The sequence below is a fragment of the Sminthopsis crassicaudata genome, chromosome 6 (assembly GCF_048593235.1).
Source record: "Sminthopsis crassicaudata isolate SCR6 chromosome 6, ASM4859323v1, whole genome shotgun sequence".
NCBI lineage: Eukaryota > Metazoa > Chordata > Mammalia > Dasyuromorphia > Dasyuridae > Sminthopsis > Sminthopsis crassicaudata.
In genome coordinates, this window is record NC_133622.1 from 142,541,994 (window position 1) to 142,560,976 (window position 18,983).

Here is an 18,983-nt window from a genome sequence, read left to right on the forward strand (position 1 = left end):
TAATAGGGAAATCAATATAAACTTTTTTTTGTTTAAAAAAAAAAAAACTTTGTATAAGAAAAAAAAAATGAATGACAGTAAATGAAGAGCCCCCTAGGAGCCAGCTTGTCTCATTGCTTTAATAAATCTGAAATGTGATTGGAATAATGTAAAAGAATGGAGATTTTCTCTAGTCATCATACATTGACAGGAAATGAGCTAGGGGGTTTCCAGAAGACATTTATTCTGTTACAGTGAAATTCAAGTTATTTGTCCATATGGCATAATTGTAGCTTTGATTTCTATTTTAAACATATATTGTGTAATTCATTTTCTTTTCGGCAAAAATAAATGAAATGGAAACAATGATCTAATTCCCTCCCCTCCCCCAAATGTAGGGCAAAAATTTTATTACACAGCATGAATGGGTTAAATATAAGTGCTTTTAGCAAGAAAAATTATTTTCTTAAAATGTGGGTCTGAACATATTATCTCCTTCCCTCCCTAATAAACTTTCCGTACTATCTCAAGGATCAAACATTCACTCCACTGTTTGATATTTAGAGCTCTTCACAACTTAGACCCTTCTTACCCTTCCAGTCTTTTTTTTTTTTAACATTACTTCCTCAATGATTTCCCCCACATGCTAGTGCCTTCCCTCAAGTCAAGTCATAAGCATTTATGCAGGACCTTCTATGTGCCCTTGCACTGTACACTGTACTTCATGTCCCTGAGAATACAAAGAAAGACAAAAAAGACAGAAAACAAAACAACCCAAAAGCCACCTTTCCTTCCCTCAAGGAACTTACTGCCTAATGTGGAAAACAACTTGCAAACAACTCTGCACAAATGAGATATAGATGGGATAACTTAGAGATAAGCTTAGAAAAAAAAGCCTGAACAAGTTATGGAATGTGATTGTAATATGTAAAAGTAAGGACCACACAGTGATCTTAGAAAAACATGAAAAGAATTGCATGAAATTATGAAAAGACAAATGAGCAGAATCAAGAGAATGTTATATACAGTCACAGCAATATTGTTTTAAGGACAACTTCCAATGAATACATTTTCATTATGATAAATACCCAAATTGATTAGAAAGGACATATAGGAAAATGCCATATACATCCAGAAAAAAGACTTGATAAATAAAAGAATATACAAGAATGACACACACACACACACACACACATTTACATACACATTTTTGTGTAATGGTAGCCATCTCTAGGATGGGAGGGAAGGGGAAAAAAAGGAATTTATATAATAACTTTATAATAAATTTTAAAGGAATAGCAGGTTGTGCATAATATTTATACAATTCCATGTGCAATCATCATGTTGTGTTATTAAATGCTTATTTTATCCTATAAATTAAATATAAAATTAAAATAGGGAAAAAAAGAAAAAAACATTAGTATTAAGAGGATTGAAAAAGATGAGTTGTGTTTTTTTTTTTATTTGAAGATGAAGAAGAAGATAGGATTTTAACTTGAACCTGAAGAAAGTCAGGAAATACAAGGATGGGCAGAGAAAAAAAAAGGTAGAAAATACCAGGCATAAAGGACAGTCAAGGAAAAGCTTGGCATCAGGAGACAGAACATTGTGTGTGTGAAACAGAAAGGTGGCCTCCTTCCCCAAATAATTACCTTATATTCTGTATGTACCTATGTAATTTTTCCCCCATGAGTATAAATAAGCTCCTAGAGTTAAGCTGCTATTCTTTCACTTTTGTTTTCTTTATCCGTACTTAACATAGTGCCTACCAAATAGTTAGTGGTTAATAAATGCTTGTTGCTTGATTAATTTAAATATTTGCCTTTATATTTTGCTACTAAAATGAAATAAACTATGAATCTTTTGTGGTTAAAAAGCTGATTTGGGGTTTAACTTAAGTTTTTTATAATATTAGAGTTGCTTAAGAACAGGGTTTTGATAATGAATGAATGAATGCTGAGAGGGGATCAGGAAGCCATATAATATTTGTGATGGCTGGCACTTGATTTTGAAAGAACTTTATATCTTAAGGCTCTAAATTTCTTGAAAGAGACAACTTTTTTATCATTTATCATTTATCATGAACTTGTCTTGTTTTCCCATAATACTGTTTAAGTATAAGCCACAGAAAATAGGGTTGAAATTAATTGCTACATCATCAGAGAAAGTCTGACACTTAACTAAAAACAATTCCCAATAACTTTCATTACAGAATTAATCACAGAGAATCTCATAATAAAATTAGTTATTTTGGAGGAGTCATTAAAAATTGTCTATAGTCCCTTGTCTAGAATTTTGCTTTGTTTTTTCCCTTGTCAGATACCTCTGCATCTTTTGTGATTATGGTGCAAAATACTTTGTTACTCATTGATTTTACAGTAAAAGTTTGTTTAACATGGGCCATGGCAGAGGGATTAGACTAGAAAATGAATTGATTAATTTCTAAGTATTTCAAAATATATACCATATTTTTATTATGATAGTTTTTATTAAGCATCAAGAATTTTTCACTTAACATTCCATCTCCCTAGCTCTTTCCCTTAATATAGTCTGTCCTTCATACTTGGAATGCACTCTCCTTCCTCATCTCTGACTCTATGATTCCCTATTCTTCTTCAAAGCTTGTCTCAAGCCCCAAAGGTTCTCTACTATGCTTCTGGGTGTTTCATGTGAGTACACAAAACTGTTCCAACTGTTCTGCTTATTATACTTGATACATTGTGATGAACTTAATAAATATTTGTAAATTTGATTTACTTTTTCCTTTCTTATTTCTTTTAAATAAAGTATATCTTTCTACAGCAGTTTTGTATAGTCATTTGTCTTATCCCAGTAAGTTCCATTAATATTTATGAGATTGAATTTTTTCCATCTTGTCAAAATTTCTAGCCTTTCTTTTCTTATTTTTGTACCCTATTCATTACTCCCCCCAATCCGTATCAGTTACACACACACACACACACACACACACTCACACACACACACACACACACGAATGTATATGTGTTTATATGCATATATTTGTTATCTCATCCTGAAACCACCTAACTTCCATGCATGTTCCACTTCCACAAATAAAAACCTCAATTTTTTTAAAAAACTGAAATCTCCTAAAATTTCTTTCTCCCTTATTTCCCCTTAAGTCTATTATTTATTTTTATGGGACTTCTAGTTACTCCATTTCTTAGTAATCTCTGACTATCACTAATCCCCATCTATAATCTATAGTTAACCTATTCCTTTTCAAACTATATGCTTAAATCCCTTTCTCCTTGTCTTCTTGATACCTTGCCAAATTCCTTTGTTGGGAAAGGAATTCTACCATCCCTCTCTGTTTCTACTCTTCTGTTGCTGATTTAAGTTGGAAAAAAAATCATTTTTTGCTTTTTAAAATACTTCACAAACTAAGGTAATCCCTCCTTTCATCCTCTGCTGTCCAACCAGACTGGCTTTCTTGCCATTCCTGACATGATACCATTGCCTTTTTATTGTTTCCCCTCCATGCCTAGAATTCTGTCCATTGTCACCTTTTTGTCTTAGAATCTTTTGTCTTCTTCCAAATTTAATTCCAACATATCCTTCTCCTGAAACCTTTTCTTATCTCTTCCATTGGTTGTACCCTATCTGCTTAAAATTATCTTGTATTTATTTTATACACATTTTGTATGTATGTTTATATGTGAGGGTCTATTTCTTTCAGTAGAATATTAGCTTTTCAAAAGCAGGAGTATTTCCTTTTTATGTTTATATCTAACCCTTTAGCACAATCTCTGCCATATTATGAACTGTATTAGATACCTGGTGAGGGTTAATGAATGATTGTTGACCATACTTTTTGTATTTATTGGTTTGGTATCTTTGGCTTTGATAGTGTATATCAACCTCAATTCTTGGATTTTGTTTTCTGTGAATTTTTGGCACCTTAACTGCTATTTTTAAAATCTAGCTTGTAAGTACTCTATATTAATATATAATTTTGTGGATAATCATAGGTAGTCTTCCTCTTCTCCCTCACATTCCCTTTTCAGTTTGAAATTTTTTTCAATTATGTTCTTATTAGAAACAAAAGCACCAACATTCCCACAATTAAGTGGATGTGAACATAGCATGGGGATGGCTAGATATAGTGAATATGGGGAGCTTATAATTATTCACTTACTTAGCAGTTAGGATACATTTCACCACTATGTCAGAGATACCAAACTGAAGGAATTAATTCCCCCATAGAAGAGGGACAAAGGATTTTTTTTTGCTACTTTGAAATCAAACATTGAGCAAACTTTTCAGAATTTACCCAAAAAAAGTATAATAAGCAGTTTTTAGAGAATGCGTCTTTGAATTTGGAGTTGAAAACATCTCCATTATGATTAATGTTTATTTTTAATTTCAGAATTTGTGGATGGATCCATACATCATAAGGCCATATTGATATCTGTGACAGTCTGTAGCTTCCTTCTGATTCTAATAATTCTATTCTGTTATTTCAGGTAAGTTTTCAACATGTAGGTAGAACCCTTTTGTGTAGTAGGTAGCTTCCTAATGTGAATCTTCTAGGTGTTTGATTAAGGTAAAGTTTTACTTACATATTTGTTACCTGAGGAAAAAATCCAAATATTATCATACTTTGTTTCTGGGTATATCTAAATTATTTTAAGTATACTTGTTCTTTAAAAAAATCTATTGCCATTTATTAATATCAGTCCCAATTGTGAGGTAAATGCAAGTTATAAGTACTTATTCTGCTAAAGGTGTTGAAATTGCATATCTATTTTGTTAGAAGATTTGACTTTCAAGGTAGAATAGCTCCTTCAGTGAACTCATATTTTCTCATTTTAAGGAAAGGATTAGATTTTTTTCCCCTTCTCTCCATGCCCTGTATTTGAAGAATCTTTTTGGAAATGTTTTATTGATTATTAAAATATTGTTTATGAGATCAAAATAATTTTATTAGATTTTAATAGGTAAGGTGATTGATAACTTATCAAGGCATTTTATTGCTCCTACTATTTGCCTTCAGCCTACCATCATTACAAATATCACTCACCCTAATTTTTAAAAAAATAAAACAAATACAATTCAAATCATTTAATTCATTCATTTATTATTATATGTGGTAAAGTATTTTGAATAAGATAAAATTAAACTGCAGGTAAAATGTGGTTTTAGAACTTAATTGCAGACTTAATTAAATCTTTTGTCCATCTTATCATTTAAAGTTTTCTGCATTTTTTTGTGGAAAAGAGAAAACAATGATAATTTAACTGTCTTCAGTACTTGATTAACTATTGAGGAAAATAAAACTAGACTCTTTATCCATTTGGTCCCAAAAGTTAGAACTGGGAGTTATTAAAGTCAATTTAGATTTGCTATAAGGGAAAAAAATTTCTAATAATTATTTTCCATACTTTCCTCAAATTGAATGAGTGTTTCTGGGAGATAATGGTTGTACTTTATTTGAGGTTTTCATGTGAAAGCTGCATCAACACATTTATTATGTGTTGGTATTATAAAATAATGGATATTATAAAAGATAATTCTTGTTCAAGTCTATTGGACTAGATGGACATTTGGAATAATTATAACTTACTCTGTTATAGGAGACAGTGATTTAATTGCAAAAGTGAACTTGATGAATCATTTATACCTTTTACTGTCCCAGGTATCTAAATTATGTCTCCTTTTTTTACATCTTTAGGTATAAAAGGCAAGAAGCTAGACCTCGTTATAGCATCGGACTGGAACAAGATGAGACTTACATCCCTCCAGGGGAATCTTTAAAAGATTTAATCGAACAATCTCAGAGCTCAGGAAGTGGATCAGGGCTCCCTCTGCTGGTATGAGGAGAATAGTGTTGGTGTTTAAATCATTATTTTTGTAAATAAGAAGGTATCTGTTTACTAGTGAAACAAGTAGGGCATTGGTTAGGGAAAAAGTCCTCATATTAGGTAGATTAGGGAGCTTGGTTACAGCCCTAACTGATAACCTTTTGATTTAGAGAGGGTAATGTGATTGTTTGTTTTTTAATGAAAGGGTAGAGTTACAATCCAGACTTTAACCTTTTCTGATCATGAGCAGATTAGAAATGTTACCTATGGAACCATATTCACTCTGGATTCACTAGGGGTTCTATTACTTGCTCCTTGGAACTGTTTCCAAAGACCAAAGGATCACATATAACTCCTATCCAACCATCACACTAGGGAAGGAGGCTTTGTTTCAGCCTGAAGACTCATATTTCAAGGTGAATTCCATGACTTTTCCATTTAGGAGGGGGTTAGTTTTCTGATGGTCATCAGTACCAACTTTAGAGACTATATATGGGGAATCCAAGGCACTTCTTTTAATGAGGGAAACACAAGAAAGAGCCTTAGGGCTCACAAAGTAGGGAGTAGAACAGGTTTAAAAGTAAGAAGTCTTCCTCTTTAATGAGACATGTAAGCCTTTACTTTTCTGCCTTTTGCATATGTGATTATTGAGATCAGGTTTTTATTTCCTCAACTAGATTCTTCTTATATCTTGTCTGGCTTTAGTAGCACACTAAGAATGAATAGAGCCTCACTTTATCATCCTCCTCCTCCTCATCATCATTATTATTTAATTGAACCTACGATTCTATAGATTCAGGTCAATATTTGCTCTGCAATTCATAGTTTTCAAGAGAGATCTACCTGAAGCACTGAGAGGTAGAGATATGACTGGAGTCACTTAGCCAGTATGTGTCAAAGGCAGGGATTTAACTTAAGTCTTCTTACCCCAAGAACAGCTATCTAAATATTATACAATACTTCCTCTTTGTCTTTTGCTTTTTTAAATTTTAAAGTACATTAAGTACTTTTTTGATAATTTGCTTTCATGTTCCAATGTTATATTATTTGTCCTTTTGCCAGATGACTCTAGACACTAATTGTTAATTCCATTGACTCTTTTCTAGTCTATAGCATCTATCATCACTCACTTCTGAGTTGTCTTAATCTTTTAAGATTTCTTCTCACTTTCTAATGTATTGCCTGCTGTAACTTAATAAGATTCAAAGCCTTTTCACAGATGTCACCTGTGCCTAGAATGTACCCATCTCATTTCTTTTTCTTGATGGGATTATTTAAGAAGTAATATGGATATACTTGAGTTAGATTTTACCAAAATTTTGCTTAAAATGTCTTATATCCTTCTTCTGGAGAAGATCAAGGAATAAGAATTAGACAACTTTAATATCAGAATTACTTTTGTGTCAGGCAGTGTTTCCAGATCTTAGATATTAGAGATACAAATACATAAAAATGATAGACCCTTCTCTCAAGCAACTTATAATCTAATGAAGAAAGATCTCACACATAAATGGAAGCTGGAAGGCAAGAGTAGAAGGGGCATGTCCCGTACTTTGGCATGGAAGCTAGAAAGCAAAAGTGGAAGGGAATATCTGTTCCATATCCTTGGCAGGTAGAGAAGTCCTAAAGCAGTATAGCCAGTTGGAAAATGAAGAATACCTGTGAGGAACCCTCTCCTTAAATGGAGATTTTAGACGTTTGAGGTCTTAGCTCCCTCCATCTTCTAATCATAGGGGTGCAGGGTAGTTCTGAAAAAGTATCAGTAAACTGCAAGATTGATATTGATCATCAGTGTCAGGTGAAGGCAAAAAAAAAAAAAAAAGAAAAAAGAAAAAAAAAAAAAGGAAGAATGAGATTTTGTGCTACATTAAGATATGCAAAGCTTCTAGGAAGAGGGGGTTCCCAGTACATCCTGAACTTGTTAATGCTTTTTGGTGTCATGCGTCCAATTCTGGGTAGTTTATTCAAGAGGCAAAAAACTGGAGAGTGTTTAGAAGAGGACAGTTAGGATTATGAAGAGCCTGAAGTCCATGATATGAAAATTGGTTGAAGGAACTTGGGATATTTAGCTTGAAGGAAACTCTGAAACTTTGAAAGGAGAGAGAAGTTGCCATATTAAATGGTGGGGTTTCCTTCCGTGGAAGTAGAAACCAATTGACTACTTGTTGGGGATTTTTTTGTGTATGGGTGAGACTTTTAGATGACTTGCTGAAGTCCCTGCCAACTGTCATATTCTGTGCATACACACAGACATATACTCTATTGGGTATACATTCTGTATACACACACACACACACACACACACACACACACACACACACACACACACACATATATATATATATATATATATATATATATATATATATATGTACTTGTATCCCTCAAAGATTTGTAAGCTCTTCGAAGTCAGGAGCTATTTTGTTTTTACCTTTGTATTCCTAGTGCCTGACACATATAGGCAGGCTTGATAAATATATATTGATTTATTAACTTTAAAGTGAAGGAGTTATATTTTCTCTGGTCCAGGTCTAAATTCAGTGGTCCTCTGAGGCTTCACAAAGAATTTGAGATGCTAAACCCAATCTAAATTAGAGTGACAAAAGGAGTAGGATTGAGATAGGTAGTCTTCTTGAATAATAGAATGAGTATTTCAAATATAAGATACATATTAAAAGAAAGATTTGTGTTTTTGGTGATAATGAGAAAATGTTTGTGGGGTCCTTGTGCAAGTTGCTCTAATAAAATAGCTATTGTCTAACGGGGCTGATGGCAAAAACTGGCATAGCCCGGCCCTGTATCTAGGAGGCATTTAATAAATGCTTGCTGATTACTTTTTAAATTAATTTTTAAATCATTTCCATTTATGACTTCCATACCTGAAGACAAGGCTCAGTCTTAATAGGAAATATCTTTGATAAAAAGCCCTTTTCCATTTTCCTTGTCAGTGTAAAACTTTAATTCCAGGTTTTTCCCTCCAAAGTATCAATAAACAGTCTACCTCATAATATAGAAATAATTTTATCCTGAAATATCGTCTATATAAAGAAAAAAACTAGCCCAAATATATGTTACCATATATACGCATTGCTTCAAGAGAGATTAAACACATATGTTGTGCTGTGAATACACTAACAGTGTGTTTTGGGATTTAATAGGTCCAAAGGACTATAGCTAAGCAGATTCAGATGGTCAAACAGATTGGAAAAGGTCGCTATGGGGAAGTTTGGATGGGAAAGTGGCGTGGTGAAAAGGTAGCTGTGAAAGTGTTCTTTACCACTGAGGAAGCCAGCTGGTTCAGAGAGACGGAAATATATCAGACAGTCTTGATGAGGCATGAAAATATTTTGGGTGAGTAAAAATCAGTATAAAAATGTTCTACATTTGTTTTCTAGCTCTAAACCTTTCTTTGGTAATATTTGTATATAAACTTGTGAGAACGACCTATAAATATTGTCCTTATTGTCTTTTTGGCTTTGGCCAGGCCATTAATCCTTCAGTGCAAAGGGTCTTCAGAATAAATGGTCTTGAGTATTTTCAGATATTAAATAGCTGAAAGGAGGAGGATCCTTTAAGAAAAACAATTGCTTGGGAAATTGTCAATTAAAACTCACCACTACTAAGGCTATTTCAGAACAACTGATATAAAGTTGATTAAACAGAAGTGAATATTTTTAAAGTTAGGCAAGATTACAACAAAATGTTTTTTTGTTTTTTTTTCTGTTTCAGGGGATCAATGATCTCAGTATGGGTATTTTCTTTACTACTCTAGATTACATTCCATTCCATTCTTATCATAATAGAGAAGATCTCCTAGATATGTAAATAGCTTCCTGTATCTTTTCAGATTTTAAGGGTCCTATTGTAGCACTTGACCTGAATATTTGTTACCCTTTGCCCTCAATACTTGACCAAATTACTTCCTTTCTCTGTGAAATAAATATCTTTGTGTTTTACATATCACTTATCTTGCACAAATAAAAGTTGGCATTTCCCATCGGGACCTATACAATTTTAATTCTTGTGTAACTATGAGAATGTGGTATTTTGTAATTCACATCTATATAACAACACTAGGAGAATATTAGTATAAAAAAGATAGGTTCTGAAGCATAGAGTAACAGAATCAATGGATTGCTAGGCAGTTTCCCAAATGAGATCCAGCCTGCTGTCTTCATATTGAATACTGGGGCCCAACTACACAGTGCAACAGCAATTCCTGTCCATAATTGACTAGATAACAACCTGGGAATTGTATTTGTATAGTTTATTTCTAACATGAGTTCATTTCCTTCTTAGACATCTTAGATTAAAATAATCTGGCTCAAATTTTTCATAGAAAAAGTGTTTTTTTACAAATGAATTATTTTGGTTAGATATAGATAAATATATGTATCTATATATAAAAATTCTTTCTAGTCCTTATTAGTAAATCTCCTATTTTCAGAATCACAAAATTTCAGAGTTGGAAAGAGCTTATACCTGATAAAAAGAGCCCATGCCTGAGAAAATCTCCCTGTCAATCTACTGACCCTTTCTTAATAGAATTTCAAGCAAGCAAGGAGGAATCCCCATTCCATTTTGGGGGAACTGCTAATTCTTAGGAAATTTCTCTTCAAAGTGAAATTTATATCTATGTAACTTCCAGCCATTGCTTCTGTCTCTGTGTTCTATGGCCAAGAAGAACAAATTTAATCTCTCTTGTACATAATGCTCTTTTATTACTTAAGCACAGATATCTAATATTTAAAAACAGTTCATCCTGCCCATCCTATGCCTAAATTCCCTTCCAAGTGGTCAATGGGGAAGCTTCCTGTTGTTTTTTTTTTCCCAACCAGATTTCATATTTAATGAACTCCAAAGATATTCAACATCCTAAATTGCCCCACTCTGAATGCTCTCCAGTTTTTCATTGGATACTTAAAAAAAATTGTGCTCAAATTTGAACATATCCCTTCCATTATGGTATTATGATCAGGATAGAATACAATGTGACTGTATAAAATGTTGTGTCTTAAAGTAGACTAAAATCAAATTATTTCTTGGTTGTCATGTTGCACTGCAGATTCTATTTGAATATGCAATTCACTAAGAGCCTTACATGATTTTCCAGTTTACTGTTCTTAAGCTATGAACTAAAGATAATGTGTATCAAATTTCATAGTAGATTTGATTCAGTCTTCCAAAATGTTAAAATCCTTGTGAATCCTGACATCATCAAGCAGTGTTAGCTGCGTTTACCAACAATGTGCTTTCTACTAATGTACTAAGAATGTCATCTAAATTTTTTTTTAACCTCTTGTCATTGGTTAATGTTAAACTGTTAAACAGAAGAGAATCAAGAATGGGTTCCTCTATTAAAACCTTCCAAATGGACAGTAAGCCATTAGTAACTTAAGTAATCTATGGATCCAGCCATTCAACAAATTACCTAATCTTCCTAATTGTGCTATCATTTAGCACCCATTTCTTAATGTTTTCTACAAGAATATCAAAATTGCAAAAATTATACCCATAGCTTACCCTTATCTTATAAGATTAGATTGGTATGACTTGTTCTTGATTAAACTATTTTGTATGAATTAAGTAATTATCATAACATAAACAAATTGGCACATCCCAGAAAGAATTTGGTAATTAATTGCACATGGTATATTTTACTTATTCCTTATTTTATCTTAATTAGTTTTGCTTGGTATTATCAGCTCAATAATGTTATAGTTCTAATCAGGGACCAGAAATAAATGTGAAGCAAAAATAACCCATGGCTCCTATTGATCTCAAACATTATATTACTGGAAGTAATAATAAAGTACTAATATTGAAACTTTTTATTTCTTCTTTTTCCTTTTAATTTTAGGCTTTATTGCTGCAGATATCAAAGGCACTGGGTCCTGGACCCAACTATACCTAATCACAGACTACCATGAGAATGGTTCCTTGTATGATTATCTGAAGTCTACTACCTTAGATACCAAAGCAATGTTAAAGTTGGCCTATTCTTCAGTCAGTGGCCTGTGCCACTTACATACAGAGATCTTTAGCACTCAAGGAAAACCTGCAATTGCACACCGTGATCTGAAAAGTAAGAACATCCTGGTGAAGAAAAATGGAGCATGCTGTATAGCTGATCTGGGATTGGCAGTTAAATTTATTAGGTTAGTATCACAGCAACTGGACAAGAGTCTTACAGTGTTACATTTGAAAAATACTTTAGAGATAATCTGCTTTAACCCCTTAGAACAGGGGTGAGAACCTCCAGCCAGCAGACCATAGGTCAGAGTAATCATTTTTATAATCAATCTCAGGCAATGATGAGATGAAAACTAGGTACAACACCCTCTCACTTTTTGAGTTTTATAAGTTGACAATTTTGTATGACTTGAGAATGATGTTATATTTAAATAGTTCTTGGCTGAAAAAAAAGGTTCCCCACCCCTGTCTTAAAATATGGCTATTCAAAGGTCTCACAGTGAGTCTATATAAGAATGTAGACCCTGTTCTTTTTTGCTCTTCAGCTGATAGTTATTCATTCCTATCTATTGTATCTTGTTTTCTACAAATCACATAAATTAGCAATTTTTCAGCACTTCCACAAGTAAAAATAAAGTTATATAACTTCCATATTTATTTAAAATAACTTTTTTTGCAACTAAAAAGATTTTTGCATCAGTGATATCTCCTGACCTGAGTTATGGAGTAGAGTTACACTTAACTCCTCATCCTCATTTTCCTCTTATCACCAGATCACCTTGCTTTCAGGATCCTGCTGGGGACTAGCATGGAAAATGTGAAAAACTTTCAAAAGAAAATTATGGCTATAGCTAGAAAGATGAAAAAGTGAATTGAGGTTTCTAAGACAGTGGAAAGGTAATGGAGAAAAGACTTTAAAAAATTGTGAAAATAAAAAAGAAATAGGATGAGAAAGATGTTTTTAAGTGGCTTCTAAAATTTTCCATTATTCTTTTATGGGGTACGGTTGTGGTACTGGCGCCATCTGCCAGTGGCTGCTGGAGGTCTAACTCAGTCTGTAGAATGTATCTCTTCATGTGAGAAGAGGATGATGATACAAGGAAACTGAGAGGCAGTTGCATTCTCTGACCTTTCTACTAAAAGGCAGTTGTGTTGTCTGACCTCTCTCCTTTTCCTTCTTACCTCCAATTTATTTCATTTCCAACCCACAAGGAATATCTGCGTTAGTAAAGGCTGCTTTGCAACTCCTTCAGATGTTATTGATTCACAGCTATGGAGGCTCTCAGAGAATTGACCTGTTCCTTCACTTAGACACGGTCCTTAGCCATAGATTCATTATATGTCATCACATAGCTCAATACTCTAGGATTCAAAGGTAATAAATGTCCTTTAATTGAATCAAACCTTGCTACTAACACAGCAATCAATTTTGCAGAGTAATACTATGATAGTGATATTGCTATACTATTATTATTGTTGTTTGAAGTATATGACATTGCTGTTGATTAACTGTGAGACTTTGATTAGCCATCTTTGGATCTTAGTTGTCTTCTACATAAGATGAAGGGTTTGTACTAAATGATCTCTGGGATCTTTTTCAGTTCTAAACATTTTTTTTCTGATTTAAAAAGTTTGGTAACTTTCAAATTTGTGGCCTTATGTTTTCATTTTCTTTTTTTTTTTAATGTTTCATTTTCTAAGGATGTTTCAGCAAAAACAGACTTACTAGCAACATATTGTATTAACTCCTATTTCAGACTTTTGATTTTATTTATGTATTTTTTCTATGACAACTCATTCTTTAATCTTAATGTCACATTGGAAATACCAACTAGATATAGAGCAGCAGAGGAATAGACAAGGTCTAAGATTTCTTAAGCAGAATTTTTTTTAACCCACGTTAGTTTCTTCATTCAATTCCTTTAAAATTGTGGGTGGCTATTGATTTCCTACCAAACAGTTCTAATTCAGACAGTTTTTATTCTTTTTAATGAAAGATACTTTTGTTAGAAGGAGCTAGGTGACAGAAGTGAAGAGAGAGCTAGCCCTGGAGTTAGAAGAACCTCAGTTCAAATCTCACCTTAATAGTATAATTAAGAAACTTAATAGTTTCTGGACAAATCCCTTAACAGTTGTTTGCCTCAATTTTCTTGATTTAAAATAAGCATAATAAGGGTAATCACAAAAGAAAGTTGTTGTGAAGTTTAAATGAGACACTTTAAGTGTGTTAGCCCAGTGCCTGATTTAGAATAAACATTTGATAATGCTTATTATCTTCTTCCTTTTCCCTGTTGTTTTGAATTTTTTATGTCATACTTAGAAAGAAAAATATGCCTTTTAAATTCTTTGTTAACTTTCACTCTGGAGACTGAATAAACAAGAATCAATTCTGTATAACCACAAAAAAAAAGAAAAAAAAAAGACTAAGATTTTATTATGTTTCATCCAGAGGATGATATTGATGTTTCTTTCTTCTTACCTTCCCCAAATAGCATCATTGTCAGACACTTACATCTTTTTTAGGGGAAAAAAAACAAAACAAAACAAAAAAACCCATATGATTTGTATTAGTTAGCTGTGAAATTTTTAAAATAATTCCAGTTATGTAAACTTGACAGTGATGTATATGTTGTGTGTGTGTGTGTGTGTGTGTGTGTGTGTGTGTGAGTGTGTGTGTGTGTGTAACCAACCATTATTAGAATCTGGTCTTACCTAAGAGAGAAACCATAGATTCTTGGATACCTTGAAGGTAATGATCTATGGATTGCATGAGACCAGATTTGACAACAAATTTGATATATAGGATCACAATACTGAAGCCAGCAGGGATTTGTTAGGAAGGCTAGTCCAAATTCTTCATTTTTTATAGTTGACTTTCATCAGCATTACAAAGATTAAAATAAACAGTACCCCCTCTCAAGAGAGCCTACGTCCTTCTGGAGGGATGGTAGTAAGAGCATATTTGCCCAGAGACAAGCATAATGTCAGGTAGAGTGAATGGGTCAGTGTCCTGGGAAAGTTTGAAGAGGGAAAGAATCCTTTGAACTGAGGTTATCACAAAGGCTTTCAAAGTGGTAAGCTAAGCTTTGAAGGAAGAGAAGGATTTTGACGTAAGAAATAAGGAAGGGAGAGCATTATGGACCTGTGAGAATGTACAGAGGTTGAAAGTCATATGTTGAGTTAGAGAGAAAGCCTGTAAGTCAAATTGGATGAAAAATGAAGTGTATGAGGGGAGTAACATAAAATGAGCCTAAGTAATTTACATTTTATATTATATTCTTTTGCTATTCCTTTTCTTTTCTATCCCTTCTCTCTTCTTTGACTTCCATTTTTTTGTCTTCTTCCAATTTCACCTTCCTTCTCTCTTAGCCTTTGTTCTTTAACATATCTGGGCCCCATATCTCCCATTCAACTGATTTTTTTCTTTCTGCCTTCAGTTGTCAAACAGTCAATATCTTAATTGCTCTTCTTAGATTTTAAAAGATTTAGCTCTAATGATTTTAGTTAGTCTTCCAGAAAATTTTGCCTTACTCGATAAGTCAGACTGAGTTCATGAAAATCTGAATAATACAATAAATTTTCTGATAACAAATTAAATTATAGAACTTATATAGCATTTCTTGCTAAGAGAGAATATGATATATCACAAGTAGATATGAATCACATATGATATAAATGCTGCTCTAGGTATTTAATATTTTGTAAGGAAGTATGTGGCACATGGAATTAATGTGCTTAGTAAAACTCTGTTTTGTTTCTTAAATATAGCTAAAATTTTCATTGTGAAAGGCATTTATGTCAGAATCAAAGTTATTCTTACCTTGGAGTCAAGAGATTTGACTTAAATACCACCCTCTAGATTTAAGAGGTTTTTGAACATTGGCAAATCAGTTAACATCAAAAACTCTGTTTCCTTATCTGCAATGGAAGGATAATAATACTTTTCATGACCTATATCACAGGACGATTGTGAGAAAAATATTTTATAGACCTAAAGTGTTATAGAAATTTTAAATATTGTAATAGTAACACCATAAATTATTTGGATATAAAAATATAATATTTAATAAATAGCTATTTACCATTTACTAGTGCAAAAAATAATTTTCGCATTAAAACTAAGTGTTTACAGACTAAAAAAGAAGAAAGAAATTGCTGAATCTTAGTTATTAGTTCAATGGTTTTCTTTGAATTTTATTCATTTCTCCTTTGCTCCAAGATTTTCAAGATTTTTAATTTAATTGTTTAATTGGACATTTTTAGTTTGTTCTTTTTCTAGTTTTTTCTAGTTTTTGTTTGTTTGTTTGTTTGTTTTTTGGTTTATTTTGCATGTCCAAGAGAAAGTTCTGCACTTTTTCTATTTTATTACTATAAGTAAGCATTCAGTGATAACATTTTTTTTTCCTAAGTATTACTTTGTCTACATCTCATAAATGTTGTTTTCTTCCTGTTGTCATTCTCTTGAATAAAATTCATGTTTCTTTGATTTTTAACCCATTCTTTAGGATTAAATTTCTTAGTTTCCAATTAATTTTTAATTTCTCTTTCCTTGATCCTTTGCTAAAAGTAATTTTTATTGCATCATGATTTGAAAATGATGCATTTAGTATTTCTGCCTATTTCTACTTTTGGTAGTGAGATTTTAATGTTCTTATACATGGTCATTTTTCATGTAGGCACCATGTATCACTGAAGGGAAAAAAGGGTATATTTCCTTCTATCCCTATTCAATTTTCTTTTCAATTATAATTTCTTCTCAATTTTTATATCTAACTTTTCTAAAAATCTATTTACCTCCTTAACTTCATTCTTGTTTATTTTGTATTTAAATTCATTTAGTTCTAAATGAGAAAGCTGAGGTCTCCCACTAGTATAGTTAAGAATTTGAGGCCTGAGTCATTTTCAAGGTTTCCAGAGGACATGTGGTACAAGGCCAGTCTGGACAGGTGCCTGCCATCTCTACCATCTAGCAACTTTCCTCTGCAATGTATCTTCCCATCAACCTTGTCCTCTTGTGTGCGTTCTTTCACACAACTTGCTTAGCAGAAACACACAATTCTTCATCCATTCCTTCTCCTGTGTCAGACTCAACCTTCATATCACAGCTCTAATCTAGATTCTGTTTTAAAGCTGCTCCCTGCTGTAAGTATGTAACAGAATCGAGAAAGAGCTATCAATCTGTCAATCCTTTCTGCGTCCAGGCCGGGTGAGGTTTCCCGTGTTGGATTTTGGTTGGAAGATGGTTGGATTGCAGCAGCTATTGGCTGGAGTCTCTGGTTTCTCAACTTATTTTTTCTGTGTGGGTAAACTCAGAAAGATAACACTTGAAAAATTCAAGTATACAGAAGCATGAAATTCGGAACTCCTTGGGCCAGTTTATCAAATTCCTCCAGTTTCCTAAAGGAAGAGAAGAGAATATGCTTTTCTTTTTTTTTTTCTTTATTTTTTATTGAGGCTTTTTATTGTCAGAACATATGCAAGGATGATTTTTCAACATTGACCTTTGCAAAGCCTTGTGTTCCAGTTTATCCTCCCCCACTTCTTTCTACCCCTCTAGTAGATAATCCAATATATCGACATGTTTTTACTTAGTTTCAAAGGGTTGTGATTTGGCTCTAATAGTTTTCCTCTTTATATAGTGTAATATCAAAATTATTTCCATTGAAACATTTGCAGAATTGAACCAACAGGAAGAATTTATAAAATACCCAGTTATGTTCCCAGCACCATCTTCACGCTCAAGGATTAAAAAAAAAAAAAAAAAAAAAAAGGAATAATCAAGAGCCATTTCTTAATAGATAAGTGGTCAAAAGTCATGAACAACTTTTGTAAGAATTGCAAATTATAAATTATACTAATTAAAATTTGGAAACTTCCTCAAAATCAGTAAGAGAAATTCAAATTGTAAAACAACCCTATATTTTCATCTCTCACTCTGAAAATTGACCAAGAAAACAAAAAGGATAGTCAGCATTGGAGGGAAGGAACATTCATACATTTTTGGTAGAGTTGTGAATTGATCCATCCAGTATCTGTCTGAAATTATGCAAAAGTGTGACATCACTATTCATATCTTTTGACCTAATAAATCTTTCTACTAGATATATATTCAAAGAAGTCCCAAGATAAAAACAAATCACAGCACTGTAGTAACCACAACTACAACAAAAAACTGGAAACAAAGTGCGTGCTCATTAGATGGAGCAAAACTAAACTAGCATATAAATATAATAATTACTGCTACAATAGAAAGGAGAAAGAAACACAAGATTTTTCAGTTCTGAGTAACTGAGAAAACAAAAAACAAGGTTCTAGAGAACAGTTTAGGGAACATATTTGTCTCTGACAAAAATGAGGGGGAGACATATTAAGGGAAAATGTTGTATACATTATCAGATAATAGTTGCTATCAAATAATTTTAATTGGTTTTTTTCTTTGTTATAAAGAAGGATTAGATAGGGAACAGGGTAGGACAAGGGTATAGACCTAGAAAAAATGTGATGTAAAAGCAAAAGGCATAAATAAAAAATATTTTTTAAAAGAAAAAAAAAAGAATTTGGATGCTTTACCATTGGGTGCATATGTTTACTATTAGCATTACTTCATTGTCTGTGATACCTTTTATTAAATTGCCATTTTTTCCTTTTCACTTTTAATTAAATTTATTTCTTTTACTTTCTCTGAAATTATGAGTGCTACCCCTGCTTTTTTTTTTTTTTTTAACTTTAACTGAAGCATAATAGATATTGCTTCAGCTGCTCACCTCTACTTTTTTCTTCAAATGTATTTCTTGTAAACAACATATGGTAGAGTTATGGTAATTACTATTTGCTATCCGCTTCTAATTTTTATGGGTGAGTTTATTCCATTTACATGTACAGTTAGGATACTGAATATTTTTCTCCATCCTGTTTTCTCCTCTTTATGCCTTTCTCTCCTCCATTTTCTCTCTCACCCCTTCCCATTTTACCCTATCTTTTCTTCCAGTGTTTTGCTTCCGAACATTAAACTCCAATCTGCCCTCCCTTTTATCTTGGCTCCCTTTCCTCCAACTTCTCTTTAGAAGAAGATATATTTCTATGCTCAATTGATTATTGATTTTATATATATATATATATATATATATGTATATATATACATATATATATATACATATATATATATTCTTTTGTTTTATTTTTCCTGTTTACCTTTTTATGCTTTTC

The 18,983-nt window shown here is 32.6% G+C and overlaps 1 protein-coding gene across 11 annotated transcripts in view; it reads left to right on the plus strand.

Annotated features, from left to right (window-relative positions):
- Positions 1-18,983, plus strand: part of BMPR1B (bone morphogenetic protein receptor type 1B) — a 497,487-nt gene that overhangs the window by 459,722 nt on the left and 18,782 nt on the right. For all 11 annotated transcript variants that reach the window (XM_074275372.1, XM_074275374.1, XM_074275378.1 and 8 more), the window contains 4 exons: positions 4,370-4,466; positions 5,675-5,813; positions 8,963-9,155; positions 11,665-11,962. In XM_074275372.1, the coding sequence (XP_074131473.1) occupies positions 4,370-4,466; positions 5,675-5,813; positions 8,963-9,155; positions 11,665-11,962 (727 nt within the window). The remainder of the gene's footprint in view (positions 1-4,369; positions 4,467-5,674; positions 5,814-8,962; positions 9,156-11,664; positions 11,963-18,983) is intronic.